Below are 19,661 nucleotides of genomic sequence, written 5' to 3' on the forward strand. Positions count from 1 at the left end.
ATGTATCTGTAAACTCATCCTTCCATTGATTTTGGTATGTATATGTTTGTGGCCAAAAAAGGAGGAGGGAGAGAGATATTATGTTAGCTTTATAAGATTGTAGGCAATGGGTAGAAGCAGGTTACATCTGTGCAAAACTATAGTACCTTGAAACTAATGGTAAAAAAACAAAAAGATGGACAAAAAATATTGATAGATAATGACCATTGGGCATCTATTTGCTTCTACTTCTCTGAGAAGAGTGCTGATATTTGTGGACTTGATAAAACATTTTTAACTAGTGAATTTTCAAGTTTTCTCTTTCTCTACTATACAAGGGGGGACTCCGGAGGTCCACTTGTTTGTAGAAGCGACAATGGGATCTGGATTCTTGCTGGGATAACTCCTTGGGGAGCTGGTTGTGCTAGAGGTCGGGCTCCTTTAAGAAATAACTACAGAAGGACATCAGTTGGCATTTCCCCCAATGTGTCTGAGTTGATGGATTTTATCACTCAGAACATGATTACAGGTGGGTGTAATTTCTGTGAATTTTATTTATTGCAAGTCAAAAATGCATCGTACTTAATTATTTCAAGGGTATTTTGATATATTGCAGATATAATCTGGACTAAGCTTTAAACCAAAGCAAAATTATGGCTGGTTTTCAATTTGTAATTCAATGCGTATAAACTTTTGTCTCTGAATTCATGAGCACTGATATCTGTCCATTTAACTTAAACATCAGCTGGTTCTTCAAATTTATGTTCATGTAGATTTTAACAAAATTTATATCTTTTTGTATTTCTGAGACTTAAAAATACAAGAAAGGATTCAGAAGATTCTTTATCCATTTGACTTCTTTCCCCTCTGGATTACTTAAAAGTACTGAATTAAATCCCTCCTCTCCCATTTCTCTCATTCAGCCTTGTTCATTTTACCTGGAGACAGTGGGAAAATATGGAAGCTTTGCAGTTACCTTTGTTCTATGGCACTAAAATCTAGATTAGGAAAACAAATATGGGTGTGGAGATGCTAAACCTGTCCTCCAGGAACTTTCCAGCTATTTGGGGAGACAAAGAAGCAAATGGACAGTTGCAATAAAAGATGGGTTGTAGGTCAGCCCAGAGAGTGGCCAGATCACTGAGGAGGAGCGTAGGGGCTGAGTACTGAGAGGCCTGAAGGTTTTCCATGCAAAGGGGCAGCATCTTTACAAGAAAATGGCACAGGAGCGGCCACTGCAGAATAAAAAGGCATGAGAAAACACAATTTACAGGACAGGTCATTTAGTATAAGAAAAAATTTTTTGTTGTTGTTAATCCTCACCTGAGGATATTTTCCATTGATTTTCAGGGAGAGTAAAAGGGAGGGGGAGAGACATTTCAATTGGTTGCCTCCTGCATGCACATCAACCAGGGCCAGGAATCCAGCTTGCAACCAAGGTACATGCCCTTGACTGGAATCAAACCGAGAACCCTTAAGTCTGCAGGCCAGCGCTCTATCCACTGAGCCAAACCAGCTCAAGAACCAATTTTTTTCTTATTAATAATTTGTCTTATTGATTATACATTGAAGTGATATATTGTGTTCAATAAAATATACTAGTATTGTTAAAATTAATTTCGCCAGTTTAGTTTTATTTTTTTAATGTGGCTACTAAAAAAATTTAGAATTTCATGTGACGCTACTATTTTTTCCTTTAAAAAAAACTTTATTTTTGAGAGTGTTACAAATGTCCCCCTTTTCTCCTTCATTGTCCCCCTCCACCCAGTTCCCACCCCACCTGAACCAATAGTTTTTAAAGGCCAGGACCCAGAGCAGCAGAACATAGCGCTCTTTCCATCCCTCCCTCCTTATAGTCCAAGATCAGCCACTTGGATGACAATTTGGAAAGCACTGCTGCCTTTGGGCCAGCTGAGCACTAGCTCTACCTCAAACCAAAGGGGCTTTCAGCTCACTTTCGTTTGGTCTTCAGAGTAAAAGTGTTCTGTTGCCATCACTGCAGAGGGAAATTCTCTCCTGGCGGCACTCCTGTTCAATTTTTATCACCTGGATGTGAAGATTAAAAAGCTTAACAAACCTTGAACAAAGGTTAATGATAACAACACTGTAAAATAGCAATGAAATCAGGCCATAACCATTAATTCCAGAGTCAAATGAATATCGGCATGTGACATGTACTTTATTTAAATAACACTTCCTTATGACCATCTTTTGTCTGACCCCCTGGTTGCCTATTTCTTCTGGCTTCTAACAAAATGTGGCACTGTCATCTGAAATGTCTGAGTGACTTGCTAAAATTTGTATACTTTCACTTTAGCATCTTTAAACAAAGGTGTTTCATTGTAATCCAGGACAACCTAGTTAGAAATGAGAAAACACCATCTTAGTTTCATCTACTATAAATTTGAGAACTTCAGTGTGATACATGATTTGAGAAAACTGCATAAATGTTAAATCTGAAGAACTCAAATAAAGAACATTATAAATACTATTCAATCATAAAAAGAATGAAATCTTGACATTTGTGACAACATAGATCTTGGAGACATTATGCTGAATGAAATAAGTCAGAAAGAGATATAAATACTATATGATCTCACTTATATATGGAAATAAAATAAAAAAACTAAGCTTATAGATACAGAAAACAGATTGGTGGTCACCAGAGGTGTGGGTAGGAGGGTGAGCAAAATGAGTGAAGGGGGTCAAAAGGTATGAACTTCCAATTATAAATATGTCATGGGGATGTAATGTAAACATTGTAACTATAGTTAATAATACTGTATTGCATATTTAAAAGTTGCAAAGAGAGTAGATCTTAAAATACTCATTATAAGGAAAAAAATTTTAAATATGTGTGATGATGGATATTTATTAAAGTTATTGTTTTGCAATATATATAAATATTGAATTATTATTGTATACCCCAAACTAATATAATGTTATATGTTAAAATTATACCTTAATGCCTCACAGATGTGGCTCAGTGGTTGAGCATCAGGTTAAGAGCTCAATCCCCAGTGTGGGGCATGCAGGAAGCAGCAGATCAATGATCCTCTCTCATCATTGATGTTTCTATCTCTCTCTCCCTCCCTCTCTGACATCAATAAAAATATTTTTAAAAGTTTAGAAAATTATACCTGAATAAAAATAATATAGGAGGAAAAGTATTATAGAAGTATGTCAGATGATTAATTAATAAGACTATTATTTTAAAAAAAGAAAAGAATGTATCACTTAGAAATTTTACTAATGAAGTCTGCAAATACAATGTCTTGGTCACAGAACCTAAAAACATACCAATTCCTATAAATATAAATTAAACATTATAAATTGTATAGTTTCAAGCTGACTCTACCATATGTCTTGAAATATTGTCCATAGCTGAAGTAAATAATCAACTTTTTTCCTATGTTTTGGAAGATTGCAGACCTCAGGGAACACAGCCTAGCCAGGTTCTCTAGCCAGATTCTCTAGCCAGGTCCTCTAGCCAGCATCTGGTAGTGATATTGTTATGGGAATTTAGTGGGTAATCTGTTTCACTTATTTCTGTAATAATGATAATATTTTGTTAAGTGTTGCCTCGAAGATGGAAACTAATTCATGATCTATAAGCTTCGATGTCTTTGAAATTTTTTCTACATACCCCATCTTCTATATGGCTAATGATATCTTTAAGGTCAAAAAATTAGTTTTGCTAGTACCTCATCTCCTTGAGTGTTCTACATCCATTTTTTAAAAATTGTATTTATCATTGAAAAGTATTCAAAGATAGATGATAGTTCTAAGAGTTTATAATCTGGTAGGAGTAGAGAACTAGACAAAATTAACTATACTATAAAACAAGACAAAATAAGCTTTATAATCCCAGGTGTGTTGATACTATGGAAAATGGAGAGACTAATTCTCATTGCAGGGTTTTGTGAGGTGTGTATACTGTGGTTGGGAGGGGTTGGGGTAGGAATGCTTTAGTGAAGGGGTTAGTATTGAAACTAGGCATTAAAGCAGGGGTGGGCAAACTTTTTGACTCGAGGGCCACAATGGGTTCTTAAACTGAACTGGAGGGCTGGAACAAAAGCATGGATGGAGTGTTTGTATGAATTAATATAAATTCAAAGTAAACATCATTACATAAAAGGGTACGGTCTTTTTTTGTTTTTAGTTTTATTCATTTCAAACGGGCCGGATCCAGCCCATGGGCTATAGTTTGCCCACGGCTGCATTAAAGGATAGTTATGATTTTATAGTTCACGAAGTCTTTTGTAGCCCTAATATCTAAGAGATTTCTACAAACCATTCTAGACAAAGGAAATTGTGTATAAGCAATGTCAGAGAGGTGAAGATTGTCAGTTGTTTGAATAATGTGTATCCCAGTGCTGCTGGAGGTCAATGTTAATGTAACTAGGAACTGGGTTAGCAGTGGGAAATGAAGATAAAAAGAATGCTAAGGCCTTACTCATAGAGGACCTTGAATTTCATGTGAATAAATTTAGACTTTATGCTGTAGGCAATGGAAAGCTAAAATGATGGTGAGATTGTAATTTATAAAATGAAATAAAATGAATGTAAATATTTTTATGAATACAGGATGAAAATGAAGTGGCTTATTGCAGCCCATATTTAAAAGGCTTAAGAGCCTAAGTTCTGTGAGTAAACCTAGTAATAATATAATACCAATAAAGCCTTTGCCATTGTTGCTTATTCTTCTTTTAGAACAGGGTTGGGGAACTTTTTTTCTGTCAAGGGCCATTTGGGTACGTATAGCATCATTCGCCGGCCATCCAAAATAATCAACTTAAAAATTAGTCTGCTATATTTGGTCAAACAATTAACTCACTCCTAATGTCTTGGCAGTGCCAGGCCAAATAATTTCTTGGGTCTTATAAATGGCCCTTGAGATGTGCCGGGAGCCGGTCCATCCTTGCTGTTTCAAAGGACCTGGCATATATGGCATACTGTTCTTAAAATGTTTGCTCACCTTCTTGGCACTATGTGTTTTAACCAAGGTCTCCTCTCTGAGAAAGATTGTTTCCCCAGGTAGGGATTTTCCCCTGAAGTTAGGGAGGGAATAAAACCCCTCAACTAAGTGCCAGGCGGGTAATTAATCACTTTAACTACGAACAATCATGCTTAAGCTACATAATCTTTACTCCCTGGAATGGAGATAAGAAACACCCTAACCTTTGTAATAGAGATTGATAGTATTGAATCAACTGGTATAAATACAGATGTAACAAGACAGCAAGACACAGAACTTAGAACACAGAACTTAGAACACAGAACTTAGAACACAGAACTTAGAACACAGAACCTACACACAGAACCAAGAAGACAGGACCTACACAGAACTTAGAGACAGAAGAACTTTGCTGGAGAGAACATGGCAACAGAACCTGGACAGAACCTGGCAACAGAACTTGGCAGGAGAACCTGGATAGAACCTGGCAAGAGAACCTGACTAGAACCTGGTGACTGAACCTGGCTGGAGAACCTGGACAGAACCTGGCTGGAGAACCTAGCAAGAGAACATGCACACAGAACCTGGCTGGAGATCCTAACCAGAACTTCGCTGGAGATCCTGACCAGAACTTGGCTAGAGATCCTGGCTAGGCTGCTGATCAACTGAATGCTGTCTCCATATCATTCCTTCTTCGCCGACTCCGTCCACACCTTTGGGGACCCCTGGACCCGCTGGGGCTGGACCCCTGCAGAGATGGATATTCCCCACCCCTGTTTTAGAAGAATAGCATTCAGAACAAAAATGAGAGTCCTGGTATTAGAGTTCCAGGCAGGGGAAGTAGGGAGGAGGTCTGTAGGTGTGCCATCTTTAGAAAAGGACATGGATAAGCTGGAAATTATCTGAAGGACAATGCCCAAGATGGAAAGAAATTCAAAACAGTGTCTTGGTAGATATGATGGGAGGAACTAGGAATATTTGTGGACCAAAGAAGACTTGAGAGGAGGAAGGAACTATCTGATTTATGTGAAAGGCTACTGGAGAAGCAGAATTGGACTTTTTCTGATTAACTACAGAGCTGAGAATAGATGTTAGGAGGAGCAGAGGGTAGATGTTAGGAGGAGGCAGATTTCAATTCGATGTTAAGTAGTTTCTAATTTGAGAGATTTTTGAGACTTAATGGACTGCCTGAGGAGATAATGAGTTTCCTTTATAAGTGGTTATTTGAGCAGAGCATGAATGGCTATGGGTAAGATGTGAAAAAGCATTTATATATTAGGCAAGAGACATGCAGATGACAGCCAGTTTACCCTCAAACACAGAGAACCTGAGATTCAACTTAGGCAATAGAGAACTGAAGAGATATTTACAAGGAGGACTTTCAAGAAAAAAGGGGTTGGTAGTAGTGTCAGATATTGCAAAAGTCTAAATAAGTTCAGTTAAATGCTGTTGGATATGACAGTGCTTATTTGGGAGCTGATTCAGTAGAAATTGTCTATCAGAAGCTATATTCATAATGGGTTAAGTGATTATTTAGGATTTGGTATCTTTTCTTCACCAAATAGTCAAAAAAAAATTTAAGGCCTTAAGATGTGTCAGGCTAATTTAGGTGCTAGTAATATAGCAGTGAATGAAACAGACAAAAATGTTCTCCTTTATGGGGCAAGTTGGAAGATGGAGAGTGGGGATAATACAAGTAATGTCACATATAATAGTAGAAGGTGGTAAGTACTATATAAAGCAAGAAAGAGGGTATAGAGCAGTGGTTCTCAACCTTGGCTGCACATTAGTATCACCTGGGAATCTTTTTAAAATCCTGATTTCTGGGCCTCATTCTCCAGAAATTCTGTTTCTTTGTTATGAGGTGAGGCCACAACATTAGTAACGAAGAAACAGAATTTCCGGAAGATGAGGCCCAGAAATCAGGATTTTAAAAAGATTCCCAGGTGATTCTAATGTGCAGCCAAGGTTGAGAACCACTGGTATATAGAGTGATAGGTTGTGCAATATTAGAGAGGATGGTCATGGAAGACTGCCTCGAAGATGATACTTGAACAAAGACTTGAATAAAATGAGGAAGGAAATTATATGATCATCTTTGGGAAGGGACATTCTTGGCCAAAGGAATGGCATGTGTGAGTCAGGAAAACTTGTGGTATATTTAGGGCACAGAAAGATCTGAGAGCTTGAGCTCAATGAGAGAGGGAGAAGTGGTTGTGATTAGTGGTGGCCAAACTTATAGGGGTTTTACTGTAAGATATGGAGCCATTGGAGGACTTTGAGCAGAGGAGGAGCATGACCTGAAATGTTTTAAAAAGATTGCTTTGGCTGTTGTATTGAAAATAGACTATAGACAGGCAAGGCCAAGATCTGAGGGACCAACTACTGCAATAATCCAGGTAAGGAAGATGTTGGCTTTAACCAGGATTGTAACATTAGAAGTGGTGAGAAGTGACAGAACCACAGGATTTGCTAACAAGTAGAAAATTTGGGTTTTAAGAGAGAGAACCTTATGATTGATTTGAGACTTTTTGATCTAGGGAAAAGATGGAGCTGCCATTGTTTGAGATGAGAAAGATAGCTAAGCAGTGAAGAGGAAGATGGAACAGTGGCTTTTGGTAATAGGGCAGTAGGACCAAGAGAAACGTAGTTTTGTTTTTGCTTATTTTCTGGACGTATAGGCTTAACTGTCCTTATGGCCAGAAGAGAGGGTAAGAGTGATAACTCAAGAGAAATACATCTATTTGTGAAGAAAGTTTAATAAGAACACTACAGATAAAGGAAATTTAGCTTTGGAAAGAAAAATCAATTTCTTTTCTGGGAAAGCAACAAAAAATCTTGATGTAATTTATAGGAAAGTTGAAGGAATTTACATCAAATGCTGTTTTTGTAATTATAAGGTTTTAATTGCTTCAGATTTAGGGGATGAAGTTGAGATTGATAGCTAAGAAGATATTAGAGTTTAGGGACTAAACTAAGAAGTCAACTAGAGCCCAACCAGCATGACTAAGTGGTTGAATGTGGACCTATGAGCCAGTAGATCATGGTTCAATTCCTGGTCGGGGTGCATGCCTGGGTTGTGGGCTCGATCCCAAGTAGGGGGCGTGCAGGAGGCAGCCAATGATTCTCTCTCATCATTGATGTTTCTCTCTCTATCCCTTTCCCTTCCTCTCTGAAATTAGTTTAAAAAATATTTAGAAAGGACGTCAACTAGAGAGAATAAGACTTTCAGTAATATCACAATTCAGTTTTAGCATGAATTTGTTACATTTCAACAAGTTTAAAACAAACTGGTTGTAAAATTCATTGTTATTTCATGTACCACCAATAAAGCAAATAAAACATCTAAGACTGAGAAATCTCATGTAAAGCTGGGACACCCAAGGCCTGCAGTGTTAGGCTAATCAAGGCATAAACGCACCCACATGGAAAGTTACATGCCTCAATCTTGGCACTGGATGTAGGGAGGAATAAAAAATCTTACCTGATAATTTGAATTACAAGCTAATACTTGTGTAAGTCTACAGCCTAAAATCCTCTACACCAGTGTAGTCCAAACTATCCCAAGCAGAAAAATTAGGTAGTAATCAGTTGAGAGTTTCCCCAGGTGACTGGGCAAAGCTAATACAAGTCCTTCTGGAAAAATTCTTTCAACCTGTGACTAACAGAATTGTAAGATCTTTCTGATTTTAAAATGTTCAAATGTGAAAAGACATGTGTTTTAGAATTGTAATAAGATATGGAGCCAATTTGCAGGCCCGGTGACTTATCCAGCATGCTAAGCAGCTTTGAATGGTACAAGGGTTTTATAAATTCCAAATGGAGTCAATTAGCTAATGGTAAGGGAGAAAGAGATAATGAGAAGTGGGGAGTTTATACAGTCTTTCCAAGCCTAATTTTATTCTGGCAGGTGGTAGCTAGGCTCAGAAATGGCAGGTGATAAAATTCAAGTGGTCTCCTCTTTTTTTTTCATGCCCATGGTAGACATTGCATTTCTTAGAGGCTAGAATTGTGACTCTCATATCATGAACTCAGTAGATATTTGAATGGATAAATCCATGATTAATTTTGGTACCCATCTCTCACTTAGCTTGACTAGACATCAGAATCCTTTTTGTTGTTGTTGTTGTTGTTAATCCTCCCCAGAGGGTATATATTTTCCATTGATTTTTAGAGAGAGTGGAAGGGAGTGGAAGAGACAGAGAGAGAGAAACAGCGATATGAGAGAGACACATCAATTGGTTGCCTCTCATAGGAACCCCGAACCAATGTCCAGAACTGAGCCTTCAAATGGGGTACTTACCCTTGACTGAAATCAAATCCTTGACCCTTCAGTCCACTCTAACCATTGAGCAACCAGCTAGGGCCTCAGAGTTCTTTTTAATAGCAACCACTAACAATAAATCAAGATTGGCAAATGATTTTAAATCTGTTTTCCATCTCTGAGTTAGAGATTTTGAGGCAGAAAATAATTTAATCAAAAGAGGAGAAAGTACTGACCTTTGAAATCATACAGCCTAAACTGCATTTCCTGTTATATGAGATGTGATGAGTCCCTTAATATCAATGCCAGTTTCCCCATTTGGAGAGGGGTAGTCATTGCTCTCCCATCTGCTTCACAGGGAGTGTAATGCATATCAGGGAAAATGATAGATGTGGGGTGCTTTTTCAATTGAAGTGCTTAAAAAGTGAGTTTTATAATATTTTTAGCTGGCTTATTGCTTTTTAAATTGAAGTGCTTAAAAAGTGATTTTAATAATATTTTAGGCAGCCTATTTTTACATCTATGTTCAGGATGATGGACCTGAATAGAAAAAGAGTAAAGCAAGTTTTTTTCTTGTTAAGAGGAAATATTTAGTAAGAATTATTGTGTTTGGTTTTTGGAAACTGGGTATAAAAGAGTTGGATAGTTCCTACAGTCCTGAGCATTTATTTATCACTTAGAGGGCAGTGGGGCTACTAAATGGTGTAAAGTTGTTGATAAAGACTACCAAGTTTTAAGAAAAAAGTTCATTCTGACATATGAGATTCCAGATAAGATTGCTTTGCACTCAGATGAGCCTGAGACATGGAAGACAATGAGGATTTATGGTCCACTGAGCCTTCTTTTTCTGAAAAATAATAATAATATGAATTAATGTCGGAAAATAAAGATGTAAAGGATTATGTGTTAAATTATGTTAGACTACTTACAAAATGTTTAGACACATTTCTAAAGATGTTAGGAAAAGGTCACAGCCGACCTCACTGGCAGTTTGAGAGACGACATTGCAACCACAGGGACTGTGACTTCGGCTGACAATTCATAATTCAACTTCTGGGTGAATCTTATGAATTTCTAATGAGGCTTAGAACAGAGAGATGACTCTTAGGTTTCTTCAATTTATAATTCATAATTCTAGCATTTTATAACTAAGTGAAATTTAAAAAGTGGTTTCTGCCATTCTCTAATTAATACTCTTCTGTTTGTTGGATCAATGTCAGAAATTCAAGCATAAGCAAATCATTCTCCCATAAGGAACTTCCACTGCTTTTTATCTTCTACTATCCTATAAAATGTTACTGTTGGTGAGTTATGAGGCAAAGACCAGATAATAGACCTTATTTGTCACACTCAACTTTGTGGTTTATTAATGTTCTCCACTTTCCTCTATCCAGCTTATGTATTTGGAAAATAATGGTGCCAGAAAATAAAATTATCCTGTTAAGATTTACAAGCTTAGACATAGAAAATCAAGTTGGATGTGACCATGACTATGTATCTTTGCAATCAAGCAACAGTGTGCTTATTAGTAAGTATGTTACATTTATTTTCATTTGTCATATTTTAGTCCCTGGATTGGTTCAGTATTATTCCTCTTAAAATACGGTTCACAACAGCGGAGAGCACAGTAGATAATCTGCCACCTTGATCACTGGACTATTAGTGAGCTAAAATTTTGATTAACTTTCAAATAATGCTTTTAAATTGTGAACTGTGCCATGATATGAAATGGATATAAAATATATATAATTTAAAGAACAGTTATTACTATACATTTGTGTCCGTAACACCCAGCTTAGAAAGGACCTTTTTACTTTCAAGGTCCCAAGAAGTAAACAATATGCTAAATTTTGTATTAATAAATCGTTTTTGAAATTGGTTTTAAAAGCTATAGATCCTTAAAACCAGTATATTGGTATTTCTTAGTTTTGATATTAATTGAAAGAATTATAGTTTATATTGTTTTGACTTACTTTTGTCCTCATAAAATGTTATATAGATTAATCTGTGTGGATGTGTATATGTAATTAAGTCATTTTCAGTCCAGACTTGTTAAGATAATCACTTGTGGGTAGGTTCTGGACACTGTATATTTAGATACTCCCCAGATGATTCCAATTTATAGTCAAGATCAAGAACCACTCCCAGTCTCTCTAATCCAGTGGTTCTCAACCTTCCTAATGCTGTGACCCTTTAATACAGTTCCTCATGTTGTGGTGACCCCCAACCATAAAATTATTTTCGTTGCTACTTCATAATTGTAATTTTGCTACTGTTATGAATCAAAATGTAAATATCTGATATGCAGGATGTATTTTCATTGTTACAAATTGAACATAATTAAAGCATAGTGATTAATCACAAAAACAATATGTAATTATACATGTGTTTTCTAATGGTCTTAGGTGACCCCTGTGAAAGGGTCGTTTGACTCCCAAAAGGGTCGTGTCCCACAGGTTGAGAACCGCTGCTCTAATCCATCTTGACCACTCCCCACCTTGCTCACAGTGGGCCAGGCCCCTTCCTCAAACATGCTGCATGTTCCTGTCTCAGGCTTCATAGTTGCTGTTCCCACTGCCTTTCAGGTACCACATTACAGTCAGGTGTCTTGCCTCCTTAGGCTCCTCTCAGCTGTAAGTTTCATAGCCTTGTTTTTGATGGTTTTGACTTTTTGGGGAGCACTCATCTTAGAATGTCCCCAATTTGATTTTATCTGATCTTTTCCTCCTGGTTTTGCTCTGATTATGAATTAAGGGAAGGAAGTCCACAGAGGCAAGGTGCCATTCTTATCACATCATAGCAAGAGGACATGCTATCAACATAATTTATCACTGATGATGTTAACCTTGATCACTGGCCAAGGTAGTGTTTGCCAGATGTCTCCACAGTAGTTACATTTTCCCCCTTTCCATACTTACAAGCAAGTCACTAAGGGTAGCCCACACAAGGAATTGGATGTTAAGCTCCACCTTCTTGAGCAGGGAGCATTTATATAAAATATTTAAAATTATGTATGGGAGATTTGTCTCTTCACCATTTATTTATTAAATCGTTTCTTTAGATCAGTATGGACTCAGGAATATTTATTTTATAAGACTACATATTTATTTGGTTGCTCACATTGTTCTAGCTTTAACCATCATGAGCTTTTTCAGCGTGGCTTCTTGTCTTATTGACATGCCCCCATCATTTTGTGACACTATAAGATGCTCCAGGCTCCACTTAGATATTCCCTGCTCAGTCCTAGAATCAGTCAATTCCCCAGTGAACCATGATTCATTTTAATGAAGAATGGTCTGAGAAATCAAGATTTGGGTGCTGGGCATAATAGTTGCTATTAGGGTTTTATTTTATTTTATTGACTATATCTTTATTAATTTCAGAGAGGTAGGAAGAAGGAGAGAGAGAGATAGAAACATCAATGATGAGAATCGTTGTTCAGCTGCCTTCTGCATGCCCCCTACTGGGGATCAAGCCAGCAACCCAGGCATGTGCCCTGACCAGGAATCGAACTGTGACCTCCTGATTCACAAATCATGCTCAACCACTGAGCCACGCCAGGTGGGCATAGGGCTTTATTTTTATATTAGTAAATTTCTAGGCTCTCTCAGCTGACAAAGGTAGAAAATATAGGAATGCATACTAACCCATATATATTCTAGTTTCAGCTAGAACTCATATATATAAACATGAGTTCATGTAGATATTTTCAACTCTACCCAAATAGTTCCAACTCTATCTATTGCCACATGGTTCATTCTAGGGGTCCCCCAGCCCCTCAAAGAAGCCTATTGTATAAGAATTCTGTCAAAGTGCATTTTTATGTACTATGGAAAAGAAGCCTCAGTAGTAGTGATTAATTCGTGAAAATTAATGTATTAGAAAAGACAAATGTTCATACTGATGCTAGAGGAACAGAAGAAACTTTGGCAGAGTCCCTTGTCAAATAATATAGCCTATTCTTGAACGTATGTGATGAACCATGACACTTGCAGCAAGATGGAGACCACAGCAAAGCCATTCTACACAAGGTGGATGTTCAACTCGATGAGTCAATTGAAATTAATAAACAAAATCATCTGTGAATATTTGTAAGCCATTCAAGTTAATCACACACAAAAATTTGTCTGCAATTTTTCCAGTGACTCTTCTTGATTTATTTTAAAAAATTTTATTGTAATAATAATGCTTGAGGAAAAATACAGTTAAAAGAGAGTTTTCAGGTAAAATCTAAACCACCCTCTCCATTTCACTAATCTGTTCTTCCTTTATATTAATTAATCAATATTAAGAATGTTGTAATTATCTGATTTTCCATTAATATGATGCACATAATATGTATATTTAATAGTGTCTGTATATATCATATATATTGTTTTATAATATTTTTGCACATAACACTGTGCCTTATATTTATACTTATATAAAAAATGTCTGTGAGGGTTGTTTTTTTTTTAAGTCTCCATAATTGCCTAATATTGGACCAGAGGAATATCTTTTTGAAGCTGTTCCTTGAAGTTTATGGACCTTTACACCAAGGGTGTTTGATATGCTGGTATAGCAACAGTGGTGTGCTCCATTCAGCCCTGCCTTTGTTCTCCCTGCCTCATTTTCATCAACCTTATAGACACATAGGACTCTACCTCTATGGAAAGGGGCTGCTGAGTACTCAAACCCTTTGCAAAGGGAATTTTGCCATGTGGAATGTGCCTGTTGGAGAGATATGCAAGGTGCTTGTCAAGTTCTTTACCTCAGTTAGCTTCCTTAATAACGGCATATGGAAACACATGAACAAGTCAGATCCATCATGCAAGGAATTGAAATGAGCATGGTTATAACTTGAGAAAAGATGCCTCTGTGTATTAAGAAACTTATCCTTTGAATAAAGTGTATTGAAAAATAGTTTCAATAACTTTACTTTTCCTGAATAAATACTTTTGAAAAATGAAAGATCTCTAAGCTGAAGTGACAAAATAGTCATTGCAATTGAAGGATTCTTTTCTCAGATATTTTTTCAGCTAGAAATCTTAATGTGACAAATTAATGGATATTGATTCAAGTTTTTTTTAACTTCCCGAAGTATATAAAAATGTGCAAAACTTAGAGGAATTTTCACAAAGTGAGCACCCATGTAACCAGCACTCAGACAAGGAAACAAAATATTGCAAACACCCAGCTTCTTCCAATCATCTCCCTAAAATGATGTGATTTCTAATACTGATTTCTAACACTGTAAGTGAAGCCTTCTTATTTTTGAACTGATCATCTCTCTTGAACCTCAGTTTTATCAATTCATGTGATTTCATAAAAGATGGCAATTTGAGATATATTCCTGTAAGATAATGTTTTGATACTGTTAACAGTAAAACACAGACCTGAATCTACCTCATTTTGAATGCAATTTCTTTTTTGATGTATTCTTAACATCAGGGTAAGATCAAAATAAGCTCTAACTTTTCACCTTTCCTTCTCAATTTAAACAATAGCCTTCGGTGTCATTTGGTAAAAGCTCCAAAGAACTCCTTCGCAAGTAGACCAGGAGGCTTGGTGCAACCTTCCCAGACGGCAGGGAACTGACGGGGTGGCACCTGGCTGAACTGAGCAGCGCACGTGGGTAAGGCCAGGTGGGGTTAGCCAAACGGTGAAAAATGTCATTTCATGTCAAACTTTTCTTCTTCTTTCTTTAGGAAAAATAATCCACTCTTCTGGACTGTTGTAGCTGGGGACCATGACAGAACCGTGAAAGAACTGACCAAGCAGGTGAGAAATATTTTTAAAGTTCTTTGCCTTGTTGTCACATGCTAGGGACTTCCTTTCACAGAACTGTGTAATTAGATACTCGTATCCTAGTACCCCTTTACATTTATCATTTATACCAACATTTAAAGATGCCATTTGGGGTCACGTTTTGGTCAGAGAATTAGGTGAAGTTGGTCGGGTCGTACAAATTGAAGTGCATGTGCAGAAGTCCACATAGCCCAGTTTCTCCAGGACTTCCAGTCCTTAGTCACGGCCTCCTACAAATGATAAACAAGGTCACCCTTTTAGTACAAAGTCATCCCCACTGCTGATATTTGGACGTGCAGACATTGAAGGTTAATTTTGAACCATTATGCAAGGAGGTAGTTTGACTCATTGACTTGATCTTGTAATTCCCCTGCTTGCCCCTCCTGCAGGTAAGAAAGGCAAAGAGCATCGTGGTGCATGGAGATTTTAATGGCAGGACCTTGGGCTCTGACATCGCCCCCGTGCAGCCGAGCTTTCCTCTGGAGTTCAGCTCTGTGGTGAGGCCCGTGTGTCTCCCACAAGGCACGGAGCCTCTCTTTTCCTCTGAGACCTGGACTGTGGCAGGATAGGGAAGTATCAGTGAAGGTAAACGTTTTACATTTGCAGAAATTTTACTACAGGTTGTTGATTTTGAAAAATCGTCATGGAAATGATATACGGCAGGATCTGCCTTAGCTTTTCTTCCTTCCAGAGGAGAGAAACCATGTTTTATTTAGTTGTAATAGGTGATCAAATTAGAGAATGAGCTATTTTATATGTTCCCTTCAGAGTGCCTAATTTTAAGTAGGCTAGATCCATAAGGGACAAGAACGTTTTTTAGGCTTTGCAGGCCATATGGTCCCTGTCACACTACTAAATTTTGCCATTGTAGCACAAAGCAGCCACAGACAATATGTAATACAATGGATGTGGCTTTGTTCCAATAGAACTTCATTCATGACATTTAAATTTTATATGATATTTATGTCACGAAATATTATTTTCATTTGGATTTTTTCGATCATTTGAAAATGTACAAACCATTATTAGTTCCTGGATTGTAATAAATAGAACCAGGGGTGGGGCTGGAGGGTGCTGGCATGAAATTGACCCATTGGCTATAGTTTGCTGAATGCTGGGCTATATTGTAGAGTTATTAAAGCCATAATGAGATGCTGATCAATCCGAATGGGTTGATGTTTACATTTTGCTTCATTTCACTGCATAAGAGCATTTTCTTTTTGTTTTTGTGTCATTTATTTGGAATCTGTGAATTTGAAAAAGAAGGGATCGCTCTTTGTGTACAATATTCATGTTCACAGCTATTGTACGTCCTGCAGCCAAATTGCATTTTCCCAAAACCTTTGCAATCACTATCTGAAGAGGTTTTTATCTTCCCTGTTTTGCAAAAGAGGAGGTTATGGCCCAAAGATGTATGTAACTTACTAAAACCCTATGACTAGTAGGCATCAAAGCTAGGATCTAAAATCAGCGGTGACTCCGCTGATACTCTGTGAATTCCCAGCCTGACTTCAGCTCCATGTGATTTAGCCTCCACTTAACTCTCCAACTTCATTTCCTCCTTGTGTCCATCCCTTCAGGCACTGTGATCTTCTTCCTTTCTCTTAAACACCAAACTCATCCTGCGTTCTGAGCTCTGCACTTTCTTTTCCTTCACTGAGAACACAGTCTAGTCTCCCAGCTGCCTCCTATCACTTCAGTCTCAGATGCCACGCCCTTTGCTCAGACCCATTTGCTGCAGCAGAACTGCTCTTCCATCACCTACTTTCTGCATAACCCGCTTTTATCAGCTCATTGCACATAAACCTTCTTGACAGTATTTTATGTGATTATTTTCTGCATCTTATCCCTGAGACTGGGGACCTCTGGGAGGCAGATCTCTATTTAATGTAGTACTCTCTCCCCCGGGCTGACAGCTTACCTAGATTAGAGTAAACAGGAAATGTTTATTGACTGACTGCCTTCAACGCCCTTGAATAAATATATCCATTCTCTAACACTTTCAATCATTGCCACCTCCATGACCACCAGACGACTGAGAGGTAGTTACAGTCTGATCAAGATGAATCCATTCTTAGCCCTGGCTGGTGTGGCTCAGTTGGTTGAGTGCCGTCCCGTGCACCAAAAGTTCACTGGTTTGATTCCTGGTCAGGGCATGCCCAGGTTTAGGACTTGATCCCCAATAAGAGACATGCAGGAGGTAGCCAATCGCTATTTCTCTCTCACATCATTGCTTCCCTCTATCTCTTTCCCTCTCCCTTGCATCTTTCTAAAGAAAAGCATGTGTGTGTGTGTTTTTAATTTAAGAAAAGATGAATCCATTTTTTCAATCTCAGAGAAAATGAGTTTTTGATTTTGAGATATGGTAAGTATCACTGATGGGATGGATGGTCCCTAAAAAGAGGAGTTTAAATACTTTAAATTATTTATGTGTTAGATTTATGCATCAAAAATAGCACAGGATTTAGAGTCAGATGGAGGCTGGAGCCCTGTTGTGTCTCACAGGTGCTGTGAGGTCACATTTTCAGAGCTGTGGCTTCTGCATGTGTGAGCTCAGTGGGACAGCCCATCTCAAATGCTGTTGTACTGTTAGGTTGGAGTAAAGGACCCCATAAATATCAAGGGACTATATAAATGTAAGGTAATTCTTATTTTGTCCAAAAAGGTATAAGGCTATGAAATAATAAACTTATTTTTTTAATGTCATGAATCTAAAGTGATAGAGCAAATCATACAGAATACATGTTAACCCAGGCCTGACTGAGGGTCAGTTATGAGAAGAGATTTTTTAGTGTGCATTATTAGCATCATTTTAAATTGGAGTTGAGTTTTGGTCACAGTGACAATTGAGGGAAAAAAGGAATATGATTTTGGCTTATATTAGGAAATCATAAAAACAGGTTGCTATCCCATATTTATATTGTATGTTTACATAACATTTATCTGTATAAATATGTAAGCATGTCAATTACATATAACAATTCATATCTCGTTGAATCCTCTTTCTGAAATCTTATGTAGCAATATTTGAAACACTGACATTTAGAGTGGAAATGAGCTAGGAAAAAGTGTTTCTGGCCTCGTTCTCCTGCCAACGTATTCCCTTTACAAAGATGCCACATCTGGAAATGAAGACAGCCTGCGTGAGACACACAGTTTTTGACTCAATGCTCTGCATCAGCACAGGCATGCCTGAGTGATTGCAATTACATCGGTGCTAAGCAAGTCTGAGCTTCAATATATTTTCTAACTTAATTTCTTGCTCACTTCATTATCACGCTCTCTTTCAGAATCTGCTCCTTAATTAGATGGTGGTCTGGCAAGTCGCTTGCAGCAGATTCAAGTGCCTGTGTTAGAAAGAGAGACCTGCGAACGCACTTATTATTCTGCTCACCCAGGAGGGATCACAGAGAAGACGATCTGTGCTAGCTTTGCAGCAACTGGAGGGAAGGATTGCTGTCAGGTGAGACAAGTAGGATTTTGCAGGGGAACAGAGAAAGCTGTCATCTGCTGGAGACTGTCTTCACACAGGAGAACACTCTCAAATCACAAACAGCTCCCTTTGCCTGCTTCATAGTATCATGCCACATCCCCTCACTCAAAGGCCTAGTAGGACCATAGGAAGAGTTAGTTGCAGTATCCAAACTTGCTGAGGTGGCAGAGAGGGAGGGTGGAAACAGCCTGCAGCCAGAAGAGCAGATGAGAACAGAGAGCAGCATGAGGAGGTAGGAGATGGCAGCACCACTAAACTGACCTGCAGGTGGGACGATGTTTGCAGTTATATTTAAGTCTTTGGGAAAACAGGAACAAGCAAATAAGGATTCTAAATTAGTGTGTCCTATTTATGACTTAAGAGTTTAATTGTTTAAAATTGTTATTAATCTCCAGTGTGCTCACACTTGATTTTCCATCACAGATTAAAATAAAATAATCATGAAGAGAATGAGAACCTTTGAAAAATAGTTTTCATGTGCAGTGAAAAAAGTCACAAAGCAATAGTTTCATTTCAGTGATATTGTAGAGGCACAAAGCTGTACAGATATATTCACAGGGGCAAGCATACTATTGGCAAGTTCAGAACCAGCTAAGAAAAACAAAAAACACAACAGAATATGGGCAAATAGATTGCAAACACCAGCTTTACTCTTCACAAAGCCAACTGAAGAATGTGACTTTAGATACATCCAAAAAGCATTTCTAACACTCTGTAGCCCACCTTCAATATCTAGTCTCAATTTGAGCAGCCCTCCTAAAAGAAAGCCATGGTCTTCAGGGCAGACTTACTTCCCCAGATTTATCATTTCATACTGGTCTAGAGTGGAGGGGGAGGAAAAAAATGAATCTCTAGTCTTTATTGCTTTTGATAGTCCCTCCCCCTTGCCCTCAAATCAAGAAACATGAACCAATGGATGTCACTTTTATGGGGAGAAAACTGGGCATTAACCTGAATAGAAGTCCTTTCACATGAAAACATGAAGAGAGAAGGGAAGAGGTCCCTTCTTAACACTGAGTATAAATGCATTGTACTTAAACCCATTCACAGCATCAAGCATTACTCACATTCTGTTATATGTTGAGTAGCTTAATTTGCATTCTCCAGAAGCACACCCTGTGACAAGTACTCAAGTGTAATGGTCTGTTTAGGAAGTGCAGATCACTGGTAGGAAAGTGAGT

General features: G+C 37.8%; 1 protein-coding gene across 1 annotated transcript in view; it reads left to right on the forward strand.

The window, feature by feature from the left end:
* The window catches only part of OVCH1 (ovochymase 1), a gene marked incomplete at its 3' end in the record, with an annotated part of 44,056 nt that overhangs the window by 8,904 nt on the left and 15,491 nt on the right, over positions 1 to 19,661 (forward strand). The window contains 7 exon segments of the mRNA XM_081084002.1: positions 318 to 508; positions 6,546 to 6,660; positions 10,595 to 10,732; positions 14,888 to 14,960; positions 15,377 to 15,553; positions 15,557 to 15,572; positions 18,296 to 18,450. Of these exon segments, the coding sequence (XP_080940128.1) occupies positions 318 to 508; positions 6,546 to 6,660; positions 10,595 to 10,732; positions 14,888 to 14,960; positions 15,377 to 15,553; positions 15,557 to 15,572; positions 18,296 to 18,450 (865 nt within the window).

The sequence above is a fragment of the Myotis nattereri genome, assembly GCF_964212035.1.
Source record: "Myotis nattereri genome assembly, chromosome: 2".
Taxonomy (NCBI): domain Eukaryota; kingdom Metazoa; phylum Chordata; class Mammalia; order Chiroptera; family Vespertilionidae; genus Myotis; species Myotis nattereri.